This window comes from Bubalus bubalis, chromosome 1, assembly GCF_019923935.1.
Source record: "Bubalus bubalis isolate 160015118507 breed Murrah chromosome 1, NDDB_SH_1, whole genome shotgun sequence".
Classification (NCBI taxonomy): Eukaryota; Metazoa; Chordata; class Mammalia; order Artiodactyla; family Bovidae; genus Bubalus; species Bubalus bubalis.
Window position 1 is genome coordinate 17030323 of NC_059157.1, and position 15039 is coordinate 17045361.

The 15039-nt window shown below is 36.0% G+C and overlaps 1 protein-coding gene across 7 annotated transcripts in view; it reads right to left on the reverse strand.

Moving 5' to 3' along the window:
* Positions 1–15039, reverse strand: part of NRG1 (neuregulin 1) — a 240744-nt gene that overhangs the window by 157327 nt on the left and 68378 nt on the right. For 6 of the 7 annotated variants that reach the window (XM_006076212.4, XM_025264462.3, XM_025265388.3 and 3 more), the window contains exons 4-5: positions 8688–8738; positions 6622–6672 (exon numbers count right to left, since the gene is read on the reverse strand). The exons of the other annotated variant lie outside the window; for it this stretch is intronic. In XM_006076212.4, coding sequence (XP_006076274.2) covers positions 6622–6672; positions 8688–8738 — 102 coding nt within the window. The remainder of the gene's footprint in view (positions 1–6621; positions 6673–8687; positions 8739–15039) is intronic. 7 annotated transcript variants of the gene reach the window in all.

The window sequence follows — 15039 nt, forward strand, 5'->3', positions numbered from 1 at the left end:
GCAAAGCATAAAGACTGAGAAACTGTCATATCATATATCATTTGAGCCTCTGGATCAAATTGGGCCAGTTTTATGAGCCAGTACACTTCGTTTATATTTAAGCTCTATGCAGTTGAATTTCTATCACCTGCAGTTGAGAAACTTCTAGTTGAATCACCATCCATATTTCTTACTGCTTTATGACGTTGTTCTTAACCCTTGCTGTACCTATTCCTCCTTTTTGAGGGGTGGGGGTACTGCTTCCTATAGCATTGCAGGTCTTTTAATAATAGATAGGCCTCTCTTCCCATTTTTAAAAGATCCCTAGACAACTTGAAAAAAAAGTGAAGACTGAAGAAATCCACCAAGTCAATCATTTACTTTGATAAGCAAACATCAAAATCCTGCTAGCTCTGTTTTCCTTGATGCTTTCTTTGTGCCTCTCTGACTCTATTTTCTTGTCTTCACGTCACCACTTAATTTTATTTTAATTTTTATATATAGTCCACCTCACTGCTCTATTCCTAATGATTAACAACACTTAATTATAGTTTTAATTCTTCTCTAAAAACAAGAAAAATAGAGATGTCCTTCCCTCTCCCAGCTGATATACAAAAAGATGGAGGATCTTTTCTAATGTTCAAGGGAATATTCTAATAAAAAGCCCCCCAAAGAATGAATTACAGGAAAATAATTGCTTTGGGGCTGATAATTTTATACTAACAAATATAGCTATCATACAAATTATATCTAGGATTTATGACATTATGCAAGGCTTCCCTGATAGCTCAGTTGGAAAAGAATCTGTGTGCAATGCAGGAGACCCGGGTTTGATTCCTGGGTCGGGAAGATCCCCTGGAGAAGGGAAAGGCTGCCCACTCCAGTATTCTGGCCTGGAGAATTCCATGGACTGTATAGTCCATGGGGTCATAAAGAGCCGGACACGACTGAGGGACTTTCACATCACATGCAAGAGGTTAAATAGTAATCATCCTAGAATAAGGTTACACATCTACCTCCAACATCAATGACCACTGGGGAAGATTTCCCTGTTTGTTGAAAATCCAATTCCTACTAGCACAATGGCTCTTATTCCCACTTCTGTAAACAGCAATGTTTTGAAACAGGTAAATTCTCAAAGTCAAAGAGCAAGTCATTGGAATGATTCTAGGCTGTTTTCTGTCTCCTTTATAGCATTAAAACTTTGAATTATGTTGCTAGTAACTCAGGGCTTTCCTGTCCATTTCATTATGTAGGAGATTGTAGAGAGTATATTATTTCACCAAAAAGTTGACTCTGAGATAACTGGTATAAGTGTAATTATATACCTAGACTCCATTTTGATGCTTTTTTAAAAGAAGCTCTCTTTTTTTCTTTTTTTTTTTTTTTTAAGAAGTTCAAGCTACACAGATAGACTTAGAGACTGTAATACTGAGTGAAGTTAGACAGAGAAAGACAAATATCATATGATATCGCTTACATGTGGAATCTGAAAAAGGGTATAAGAGAACTCATCTACAAAACCAAAATGGAGTTACAGATATAGAAAATAAACGTATGGTTATCAAGGGGTAAGGGGTGGGGAGGGATAAACTGGAAGGCTGTGAATGACATACACACTACTATATATAAAATAAGTAACTAATAAGGATCTACTGTATGGCACTTGATACTTCACAATACTCTGTAATAACCTATATGGTAGAAGAATCTAAAAAAAGTGCATATATGTGTAACAGATTCACTTTGCTGTACAACTGAAAATACCTCAATAAAAATTTAAAACTTTTAACTATTAAAAAAAAAAAAGAAGTTCAAGGTAGTTGCATGGATCCTGTAAGACTTTTTAATTTAAAAAAACAACATGATTTAAATCAGATGATTCAGGCTTAAATTTCTGTTTTACCACTTACATAGTTTTTGAATTTGGATATGTCAGAAATTTCTGAGTCTCAAGTTCCTTATCTAACAAATGGGATGAAATCTAAGTCATAGAATTATTGAATTATTGTGTGAATAAATGACTCAATATATGAAAATATACCTTTTAAAATTTACAGTATGATACAAAAATCAGTTATTTATATATACACAGTACACACATATTTGTATGGGTCAAAAGAATAATTTTGTAACAGATTAATTTCAACAGGATACAAAGGGTAAGGATAATTTAGTTATAAGCTTGATGAAACGTTTTATCAAGTAGTGGAATGCAATGAGGGACACTGAACGCCTTTAGAAAGGCAGAACTGAGGAATGATATTCCAGTTGCCGGGAGTACAAGGGAAAGTTGTAAGGGAAAACGTAAGACATGTTCACATAGAAAATGAAAGAAGTGGGCATGAAGGTAAGAACACGAGCACTGTGACATACAAGCCCCGACTCTCCCCAAGCCCCTCTGCTGCCCTAAAATCTGCACCTCACTCTCCAGGCAAGCAGGAAAGTGGAGGTAATGCCAGTTGGGCAATCTCCATTGAAAGTTTTTCTTTTATTGCCAAAGAGCATGGCATTTTTTTTGTCATTCTCCACAAGACACAGAGTTACCACACCCTTGAAAAAACCATGTTTATAGAAATCTGGAAGCACAGTTTGCATTCAATCAGAAGTAGCTCTTCAACCATCACAGGATAGAGTTCATATTTGGTACCAAAAAAGATCTGAAGTTGGAATGACATTTTTTTTTCCAGCTGAGAATCATTTAGCAAAGGTCTGGGCAGTTCTGTCTACATTTAGAGTAGGTCAGTCAGTTATAGATGAAGGGGGAAGTAAGAACCATAGCTCTGAAGCTCACGAATGGACCAGTAGACCTGGTCCAATCTATTCAATCCAGAGCACCAAGCTATCTCCCAGGGAACATGCTGTAAATCTCATTATAACAGAAATGTTTCTGCAGACAAAAGGCATTCTTCCTTCAGCTAGCTTTTTTAGGTGCCAAATTAAAGATTGAGTTGTTCATTTCATTCAGAGATTTCAAAGAGGACTTCCTGGATAAGTTCCTTTCCAGTGCAGTCTTAGCTGAGAATATATATTATTTTGGAAAAGACAGTGATTTCTTGGCATAGAACTTTCAGCATCACCATTTAGACTGAAAAATCATTAATCCCTTCCTGCTCCAACAATAAGGATAATTTCTTATGTTGCTCAAATAAAATGGAAGGACTCCCTTCATTTCTATTTTCTTCAGAGACATGTGCATTGTTCAAGTACTGGCTCTCTTCTGTCTATAGGGAAGACCATCTAAGTGCTAAACGATTCACATTCATTTGTTCATATTAGGCTTCTCAGTATAGTTTAAGATAAACATGATTATACAGACACAGTGACTGAGCCTTAAGGACATTGAATCACTTGCCTAAGAATACACAGTAATTAACAGCACTGGTATTTAGACTTAAGAACATGAGTCCATCTGATGTCTGTGTTCTTTTCATTTCCCTTCACCACCCTTTGATGGGTAACGTACAGATTACATGGGCTCAGCTGGTTCAAGGCAATGCATTTACTTTAATCTACTACACATACTTTCAATCCACTTTGTATCAGTGACAACTTTTCCACCCATTCACAGAATCTCATTCCTTTCAATATTAAAGCCTTCTTTTTTTTTTTTAAGGCAACAAAATGTCATGTGTTACAACAGGCTAGCACACTGCCTGGGTTTGAATCTTGCTTGAGAAACTTTAGACAAAATACATCAGTTTCATCAGCTGAGAAATGGAAGAAGGTTTTATGAGAACCATGAACCATGTAAATCACCTTATACGCTGTCTGGCATGCAGTGAGCCTTCAATAAAGGTTTGCTATTACTATTACTATGATTTGAAACATATATTACTATTTAAGACTGTTTTCCAGAAAGTTCTCTTTATTTTCTTTCTTGTTATTATTCATTAGACTTTCTATTTTTGTTTCTCTCATTTTTATATTAAATTGGAATGGATGGGACTTAATTCAGTAAAGTGGTTGGTATAACAATTATATTTTTTATAGCATTTGACAAAATCGTCTGCAAAATGGGGTCACCAGCAGCTGGCAATTCAGAGAGAAATCGTTAAGGTTTGTCCTAAACAATCCATTTACTTTTTTGCTGATGTTGTGTAAAAGAGGAACAAGATAGTCCTACTGACTTTTGCAAATTTGAAGCTCTTCTTTTCTACAACCTGTTACTTATGTGTAACAGGACACTCATTTAGCAAAGTATTCATATGTTTTAAGTCACAGATGCCTCCTTTACAAAAGGATAACATAAAATGAAGGGAAACAATGCTAATTTTTACCAAAAGATTATTATAAGGCACTTTAAAAGAATTATAAATGAACAACTCTAAAAAGAGTGAATGTATAATGCAAATTCACAGAGGAAGTAGTTAAGATGAGCCTTACAATGGGAAAGATTAGTATCATATCTTTGCTATTTCACCAATATTTATGAAATGCTAGGAAAAATAAATAGAGGGCAAAAATGATAAAGTGTTTGCAGATGAAACATAAATCTCTTAAAATCTCCAGTCACATACAGGTATTTTACATGTCTCCTTTCTGGCTGAAACAAAGCGAAAAGAAACCTATTCAGGGCTGATTATTTCTGACCTGTGGGAACTTTTCCTGGGCCTTTGACACTTTTATATACTTTGAATTTTTAAGTCCAGGGTATTATGACTGCTGGTTCTTCAAGTTTCAGCTCCAGCCTTTACTAAGCTGAGATATGCTTGCATCAGAGCCCTGCCCCAGTGCAGAATTCCACTGAATATGGCCTTTGGAGGAGCTGAGTATTGCATGCTGCTAGCATGGACCTAGGACCCTGCCACTATTGGCTTATATTTCCAAAATACAGAACATAATTTTGAGATTAAAAAATGTATTCATTAAATGGATACAATATGCCAAAAAAAAATTCATTAATCAACTCAGCAGTATTACTGAGACCCCACCAGGAGTGGGGAGTGACATACGGAAATGGGTCACTGAAATGTTTTAATGCAACGGTACACAAAGCCTTCTTTCTTACTTTTAAACCCTGACCAAGTATCAGGAACTAATACTGCTGAGAGTTAAAGATCAGAGTCAAATTTCAAAATGACTTCTCTCTCCACAGTGTTGCAGTGAACAGAAATGTAAACTGAGAGATTCATTTCAGTTCCCTAAGTATTTCTTCCATTCCCAAACTACTCAGATATACTTAAGAATCACATCCATCCCATTAATGATAGCATGAAGGGTTCCAATTACAAGAGTTTCAATAACTTTTTTCAATGAATCATGCAGGGGGGGAAATGATTCCCAGACAAAATGACAGAGAGAAAATCCTAGTATTTGCTTTTGCTTAATAAACACTCAAAAATAGAAAACAAGGCTCAATATGATTCCTCAACACTAGTTAGCTAAAATCTACATAATTATTCTAATCTTTTTGTAATGAGAATTAAATAACAAATATCCCAAACTCCCCAGAAAGGATTATCATTTTGGAGAATGTAATGCTTATCCTTAGGGGAAGTCAATCTAATCTGAGCATTTCCTTTCCTGTTTGATCTTACTAGATTATTGCCATCAATCCAGTTAAACGATGCTTTATCTAGTTAAAGTATAGTCAAAACATCATACTTCATGTAATAAAAATACATTGACATCATATTGTGACATTCTGGGTATCACCAACCCAAATGGATTTTAAAATCAAACTGGATATTTAGACCGATTGGCAAAACTATGGAAATTGCCTCAAGTAAATTCAAGTCTTATACAAGGCTGATAGAGAAAGGAAATTGTTCATTAAACACACTCTCTGGGCTAGAATAGAATACTTAGGAATATCTATGTAATGAAGAACTTATCAAACTGAGAAAGAGCTTTAAATAAAGAGCTACAATCAGGGACAGAAAGACTGTAGTTGTAAGTTTTATTTTCAAGGCCTGATAAACTCCTCTGTTGCATATCAAAATTTAATTCTAGGCTATTCACAATTTATAAGTATCAAAACTATTTTTACTAGTCCTTGCTAACTTCTTAAGTTCCCCTGATACAGCGCAAAGCACCGATCAATCTAACAGTTGTAGACCTCCACAAGCACAAAGCACATTTCACATTAAACATTTGAAAACTAATCTGAGATCTTGCCTAGGGACTTGCTTTCAAACATTTTCATAATTAGTCACTTGCTATCAAATTTGAATCAAGGGCATCTATATATAGTTTCCATAATCCATCACAACAGACTTTATATGAGAACTGAGGAGCTCTGGAATAAAGATCCCAAACAGCTGGGTATCACGCCTTAGGCAGTTGCTGAAGGCATCATGAAACACTAAAAAAACAAAAGTAAAGAGACAAAGAACAACCAACAATGTTCTCTGTTGCTCATCCAGAACTAGGCCTCAGAATGGGTGCAATTATATTCCAACATTCACAGACATTACATTACCTTAAAACTGTATGTATGTATCTCAGGGGGAGGGGATATCTGGTCAATCCCAAGCAGAGCAGGAGTTCATTTCTATTCCAAACAGCAAACACCATTCTGTTCCCAAACTTGATACCCCATTCCCCAATAAGGGTAGAGGAGAGATATGAACATGATCTTCAGAAGCAGATACTGTCTTGGGTTAAACACTAGTGAACAGAATATTTAAATATACTTACATGAAGAAGTATTTGTTCCTTCTGTTGATACTGATATTCTAATGGGAGACTCTATAAAAAATAAAAGTGGAATGAAGCTTTATTGAGTCATGCCACTTGGATTCTTAAATTAGAAATTTTGCCAGCCTTGAGTATCATCTAGAACAAGAGGTCTAGAAAATGGTGCAACAGAAAAGCTGAAAGCATCTCAAAGTCAAAGGAAGGTATATGCAATATTCAAAGAATATCTGAATATTCCACAGAGGAATGTTTCTACAGTCTGGACACAAAGACTTCTGAAAGTTGCAAAAGGTACCCATCTGCAAAGATACCCCTCCACACACCAGCTGCTCTTCAAATTTCCTAGAACCACTACTCTGAACAGATCCACACTCCAGGTAAGACAGACAATTCCTTTTCTTAGGTTGGTCTTGATTTTAAGAAACATGAAACCAAAGAGAACACTCTCCACATTCAGAGAGAATGAAAGGCAACTTTCATGCTTAGAGGAAAAAAAAGAAAGATGAAAATATTTTCAGGCAAACTGCTCTGCATAAACATTCTGGCCAAACACGACGCTGAATATAGTCCATGCAAGGTCCACTAGAGTGATTACATTAGGAACGAACAAAATTTACTAAATAAATACATAATACAATCATTGGGGTTGCACAGCAGCTTGATTCTCTTAGATGGTAAGGCTAAAGGAAGGAAAACCAGTATTTAGGTAAAGCAGAGTGTAAAACATACCTCATGCAAAAAAAAAAAGCATGAGACAGTATTTAGGTAAAACAGAGCATAAAACATACCTCATGCAAAAAAAAAAAAAAAAAAAGGAATGAGACCTAAAGGTTTTTATGAGTAAGAACTAAGAACAACTCAGTATCAAAGAAGGATTGAAATTCAGGAACCATAAAGCTACAAAGATTCAAGTCACATATCTGAAAATAATAGTTACAGTCATTCCAAATTCCCAAGGTAAGCAGCCCATAAATCTAAAAGCTCAGATTTGTAACAGTACCAACTGGGGTCAGAAAATGAAGTCTGTACATTAAAGAAATGTCAGAGTGAAAGGTGAGGAAATTCAGAAACTACAAATTTTTTCTTATCTCCATCTCTCCATATTCCTTCTCTCTCTCTCTCATTCTTTTTCTGCTACTCAGAAAAGTGAGATCCTCTTATACTCCAGGATCATACCACCTTACAACACAAGCATATGCCCTAAATATGGTCAAAGTGGCTAAGACATAGAGAAAGTTAGCTCTTATGATTTTGAACAATGGCTTTGAAGAGAAGAGGCTAAACTGTGGAAGGTAAGATAGAAAATGGCTGTTAAATCACATGGCCTCTGAGATTAAATATTTATTTGTAAATATGCTAAAGGTTTTGTTAACTACAGAATCACAAAGGATAAAAAAAAGTAAAATAAAAAAATTAAATTCACACCAGATGAATGACATTCACGGCTAGTGGAGAAATCAATGAATTAGGGTTATACATGGATTAGTAGAGTTGGGTTTTAAGTAGCTAATATACGCTCAGATCACAACTGCTATTAGCAAATATTACAGGCAAGTGAGAAACAAACAAAACCAAGCAAACCAAAAAGAAAAAAGCAACAGCATTTTAAAAAGTCAGGCCTATAACAGTGCTTCTGCCCAACTTTAGTGACTGACAACTGAGCATTAAGAGCCCAAAGGTCAGAGGTCAGACAGTGATACATTATCCAGGAATGAACTGTGATGGATGAAGGAGGGCAGAGCCCACTAAGAGAAACACCTAGAAAGATATAAAAGCTGAAGTTACAACCCAGATATCTCCTTTCCTGGTGTAGTACTCCTTAAGTTGCATCTAGTTTTCTTTTTCTCATGCATGCCTCTCAGGTCCAAGTTCAGACACACAGCAAGAACTGTACTCCTTTAAAGAAAATCCAAAAAAGGCAGAATGAACTGGAGAAAAAATGTTGGCGCAGAAAACAGGAGCAGCTGAAATGTGGATGCAGAAGGGGTTCTGATTAGTAGAAGGAAGAGCCAGCTGTGATGCCTGTCGTTCTGGTTAGTAAAACTCGACAAGCTTATTTTCCTTACCTGAAGACACATACGCTGTCTCAGTTGAGGCTGGCATGCCAGTGGTGATCTCTGCAAAAAAGAAAAGTTGATAGGACATTACGATGTACAGTCAGGAGGCTGGGAGTCAGCTCCACAGCCTGCCTGCAAACCAAAAAATGTGTTTAAAGAAGGAAGTATTGCAAGGAGGTGATGAAAGCCCCGGCTTTATCCACACAGAGTGAGAAACGCGAAAAGAAGACTGTCCAAATAAGTAGTTTTTCTTTCTTGGGCCAAGAGCAGGAGATGGGCTGTGACAGAATAATTAGCAAGAAGTCCCTGCCCCCACTGGGCTCAGTGGAGAAGAATATATAGCAAAGAGACAGTGCACTCCTCTTCAGAAAGGAAGATAGAAATGGCCAAACCAGGAAAAATCAAAGCTGGGGGATCAAAGTTCTGGTCAATATTTTTAAATTAGAGAGCTCTGGAGAATTCCACGTCTGCCCAAATCAAAAGCAAGTAATGTTTCTAGTTGGGATTGATGAAAAACATCAGATTCTGGCATCAAATGCTACATAAAATTGCCAATGGTAATCATACAAGTGTCTGATCATTTCAGCTACTCAGGGCAGGGTACAGAGCAAGTAGGCAGCTTCCAACTCAAGGGCGTGCAGAATTGACCTGCACACTTCTGGACGCACCATCATCATGGGAATTGTGACAGAACTGTTCAAACTTTGATGTGCTTTCTTACTGCCTTTTATGATGGCCTGAAGGATGAATATGTTGTCTAACTCTGTATTCATTCAGTCCTTCTGAAAAGAGCTGTTAGAATCTAATGTTTTCAGTAAGGCAAAGGTTAATGAAGACTGGCAAGATGTAGAGATGCAATGTGGATATTATTCAACCATCACTGTGTGTATTATTATTGTCAGATGACTTAATGATATTCTATTATTCACTATTACTAACCAGGACAAAAAGAAAAGTTGAATCTGTGAGAGAGAGATATATATATATATAAAGTTACTAGATTCTACTAAAATACTATGTTGTTTAGTAGTTAAGTAATGTCTGACTCTCTGGTGACCCCATGGACTGTAGTCCGCCAGGCTTCTCTGTACTAAAATCTTAAGTATGTCATATATTATCATTTTATGTTGGAATTAATAGCCTGTTAATCATGTAGTTGGAAAAGTTCATGACCAATAGAATCATCTTTAAATACAGATATGCCCACTTAGGGTTTCCTTGTTAGAACTAGACTAGTAGGTAAGATGAATTAATTTAAGTGTCAATATTTCTTCAAGTTCAGAGGCTCGAAGGATAAATGGTTTGTGGAATTGGAAAAAAAAAATGGCTTCTGAGATTCAGTAGGTATGTTTAAGAATAAGCATCAAGTTAAATGAGTATATATAAACATCAGAAATACATCTTTAGTAAGACCAATTATATTTTCTCTCTTGCAAATTAATACGGACGGTCCTCTCTAATGAGGCATTAGGAAGACACACCACTCAAGGTGCAAGATTATCAAGCCACCAGTGGCCTATATCAGCTCTTATACCTACTGAAAATGGGACACAGTGAAAGGAATCTGTATGTGAAGATGTATAATGTTCTTGGGGCATTCTCAAGCAGCAACCACCAAAGAGGATATTCCAGGGGTTTTGTTTTTTTGTTTTTTTTCGGTCAAGCCATGCAGAAGGTGAGACCTTAGTTCCCCAACCAGGGATGGAACCCACGTCCTCTGCATTGGAAGAACAGTCTTAACCACTGGACCACCAGGGAATCATGAACCCTGGACAGGAAAGCCATTGGCTTTATCCTCTTTAGAGGTAGCCTGCTGGCATTGGATATAAAAGATGGGGTCTGTAAAATCACTCTTTCTTGGAAATTTATTTCTTGGCTCTGTAGAAATGGTTTTATTAGATGTCCTGTATCATTTCATAATATACTGGTGGACTAAAAGATATAAGTGATATATAATATCAGTCAATTATGTTGAACTGACATGTCTGCCGTATTGTGTTTGTCATTAGCCTGAATAGGAAGGCCTTTAAAATTGATTTTTTTATGAAAGCCTTTGAATACATCTTGCTTGGTATTATAATCATTCAGTAAAATATTTAATCAGCACCAAGTGTGAACTAGACCCTGTTGCTAAGCCCTAGCAAGCAATCATCCTAGGTAGAGTTAAACCCTTAGTAAAACTGCCATATTGCACATGTCTTAATGACGTCTGAATGTTAAATAAATTGTATACTCACTTAAAAAAAATAAAACAATAAAGAGGATACTCCAAGTTGGTAATATGGCAATAACTTGTTTCTGAAGTGGGTACAACTAGCTTTCTTGATATGGGCTGCAGAAAATAAAAATGTTCCTTTTGGGGGAAAAAAATCTAATTGAAGAAAAATATTATGAAAGATTCACAGCATTTGTCTTTTTCTATAAGTTTCCAAGCAAGTACCCACATGGGGAGCGATGCTTCCTCATTCTGTGCTTGGACTCATCAGTGACACAACAGCCAGACAGAAGCAGGAAGCTCAGGGTCACAAGAACTGGGCCAGAGTCCCAATCCTAGTATGAAGATCAAGACTCTTTTAAAATTTATTTTTGACAAACCAAGTAGTTGTTCACTGTGACCTTCCAAAACAAACCAAAAAAAAAAAAAAAAACAAATAAAGAAACCCACAAACCCACATTCAGAGCTATTCTATCTCCAACATAAAAGATATCTCAATGGGAGGAAAAGTTAAAAATATTTCCTTTTTTAATTGAATGACACATAAAACTACCAGAACAGGAGGTTAGTACAAAAATGTATCTACACACAGAAAACTTAAAATAACCTCCTTTCCTAAAATTAGATATTTATCCTGGAGACATTAAAAATATCTTTAATGATTATGGTTTCAAATAAAAACCTTTTGAATTATCTTGGAGGTAATACAAGCTCATGGGCTTCCCTGGTGGCTCAGTGGTAAAGAATCCGCCTGCCAATGCAAGAGATGTGAGTTCGATCCCTGAATTGGGAGGATCCCCTGGAGGGGGAAATGAAAACCCATTCCAGTATTCTTGCTTGGAAAATTCCATGGACAGAGGAGCCTGGTGGGCTACAGTACACGGGGTTGCAAAGAGTCAGACATAACTTAGTGACTAGACAACTACAAGCTAAGAACTTGTACACATCTATACTAAAAGAATCTTGCTAATAAAAAAGTTAATCTTTTTGATTAAAGCCACTCAGGAAACATTTCTATGTGTATTTGGGGTAGAATGTACAGACTGAGCACATAAGCTCTTGTTATAGTGGTGATTGAAAATAATCTTGTAACAATTACAGATTTTTTAAAAATTATCAAGTCCTGCAGTCTCCTTGATATTTAAGCAACATATTTTCCCCCTGAGTAATTTGGTAAATTTTGTTAACTGATAAAGGACACCCCCTTCATTAGGGAAAATTAATAAAGACTTAGAATCATCAAGAATTGAACACAGCTGAGCAATTTATGCTGCATAGACAGGTAAACATATGAAACATTAATATATTTGTAATGTTTGCTTGTTTAATAAACTGGATCTGGTCTCAAGAAAAATTGCCCTGTCTTAAAAATAACACCTTCTGGAAAGGAATTTTTCTAATTATTATATATGCATGACTTGCTTGAGAATTCATCGTGAGCACAATATACTAAATATAACTATTTAGCAAAATACATAAACAACTATAGGCATACATATGATGTGTCTGTGTGTATTTAAAATCCAATTATGTGACTCTTTATTATTCTAAAATTACAGGTCATTGCTATACATTTGAAAATAGTGATAAAGTATTTTTAAAGATTTAAGATGGGCATACTTATTTATTAGCACTAGTAAAAATGACTTCAGGAATATATTTAAGCATCTCAATTCTTGCTCATAATGAGTGTTAGTTTTAGCATGGTATTGACTGGGGGATTTTTGTAGAAACTAATGCCTGTGGCCTGTGATTTGTTATGTAAGTGAATACTGAAATGTCTCTGGTCAATAACATTTGAGCAACGAAAGACACTTTAATATGTTTCTAGTCAATAATGAGTTAAGCAATTGAGAAATTTTGGAATTAACAAATGGCATAGAGGCAGGATGAATACTATGCATTGAAAAGAGAGTTCTTTTCCACTCAAACTTCTCTTGCATACCACCCTTCATGGGAATCCTATGTGATGCAATATACACGGAGATTGCTACACAAACTCTGTACTTCTTAGTATCACTATAGGTTGCTGCTATAGTCAAAGATCCATCTAGTCAAAGCTATTGTTGTTCCAGTAGTCATGGACAGATGTGAGAGTTGAACCATAAAGAAGGCTGAGTGTCGAAGAATTGATGCTTTCAAACTGTGGTGCTGGAGAAGACTCTTGAGAGTCCCTGAGACAGCAAAGAGATCAACCCGGTCAATCCTAAAGGAAATAAATTCTGAATATTCATTGGAAGGACTGATGCTGAAGCTGAAGCTTCAGTACTTTGGCCACCTGATGCGAAGAGTCAACTCACTGGAAAAGACCCAGATGCTGGGAAAGATTAAAGGCAAAAAGAGAAGACGGCGACAGAGGATGAGATGGTTGGATGGAATCACCGACTCATGGACGTAAGTTTGAGCATACTCCAGGAGATAGTGAAAGACAGGCAAGCCTGGAGTGCAACTGTTCATGGGTCAAAACTTTGTGACAGAACAACAACAGCATAAGCTGTTCGCCAATATCATGGCATTTTTAACAACACTGTCAATGTTGGTTATCCATATGAGCCAACTCTTTAAAGGAACAATTGATACATTAATCAAATTTTGTGGAAATAATTTTTTTCTGATCATCTAAAATGAAACAGCTATTTTATTGCCAGGAGCCCCACGGCTCCTGTGGAATCTTAAATCTCACTCAAATAATTTTTCTCCTGATTAAAAAAAGAAAACCTTGTAGAAAATATGATTGATTAGTTGTATAGTCTCCTGTATTAATCTTTGAAAAGACAGCAGTACTTAATTAATTTGAAAACTAGTTAGGTCTATTATTCTCTTCCCTAATCTGATGCCCAGGAGTTTTTAAGAGCTTCTTAGATATGAAGTCATGGCTAAATTAATGTTTCCTCTATAAAGACCAAGCCAAATAAAATACAACTGAAAATGAACATATAGCGTAGGGTCTATTTGAGCATGGTGTATGCGGCCTTTTAAACCACTATATTTGAATTCATGAAAAGAATTCACCTATAATCTATCATGTAATGATGACTGCCTTTGAGATCCTTCTTTGTATGAAAACTCAAATGGACTGTGTTAGACTGACATAGTCTCAGAGGTCATCAGCAGACTGCATAGGTTTATATATGCTTCTGTATGACAGGTTCTTATTTCCAAATAAGGTAGGGGTTAAAAGGCACTGGAAAAGGCAGAAAACATATAAATTTCCAAAATACTTAAAAAAATGACTAGCCAAATATACATTCTTTTCTAAATGCTTGAAAACATTGGAAATTGGGTCACTGTATCACTCACGCATATACTGATTCAAGGGGAATTTCTCAGAGAATTTCTCAATCTTTTTGTATTATTTCATTTATATCTAGTTGTTAACCTAAGCAGATCTAAACAGTGAGTTTCATTTTAGGATGTTTATAACATTAGATGGAAGATCTTTACGATCTGTGCTAATTTCATTCTAATAGTTACATAGCTGTCATAATGGGATTAAAAATAGTGTCAAACAGTAAGCTCAACTTGCTAAATTTTTCTTTCTCCTAAGGAGAAAAGAAAACACAGTCTCTCATGTATTTCTCCCTCTAACTCCTGCCATTTCTCCTAGAATGTTGTCCTAAAATATATTCTAAACATCTTAATGCAAAGAAAGCACTGGTGTGAGAATTTAAGTAAATCAAAAGAAATCCTTTGCACAGAGCTAGGATAATTAGCTCAGGGCTGTATTCCAGGATCTTTCATCAAGGCAAGCTATATAGAAATTATCAAGCCATAGTTATATATTTATTGGAGAAATATGGGAGAGATGAGTGAGACCACGCAAAACAAACAAAATGACTAATATTCCACAGACAGCATAAAATCTCAAGAGGAGTTCTACATCATATAATATTTTGGCAACACGTTCTTATTTTTAAGACCTTTTTTCCCCCTAATACTCTCACCATGGTAGGGGGTGGGGGAGATTCTTGAGAATTCTACTCTCTCAGCCCAAGTCAACGGTAAATACATATCTAAGAAGAGATGGTTTGGCTGAGTGACAGCTTACAACCACAGTAGAGTATTCTTTTTCTCTCTGAAAGAGTGTTTCTGTGCAACCTCTGCTCAGAATCTTGGAAGACAGGAACCTGACAACATGAAGGTAGT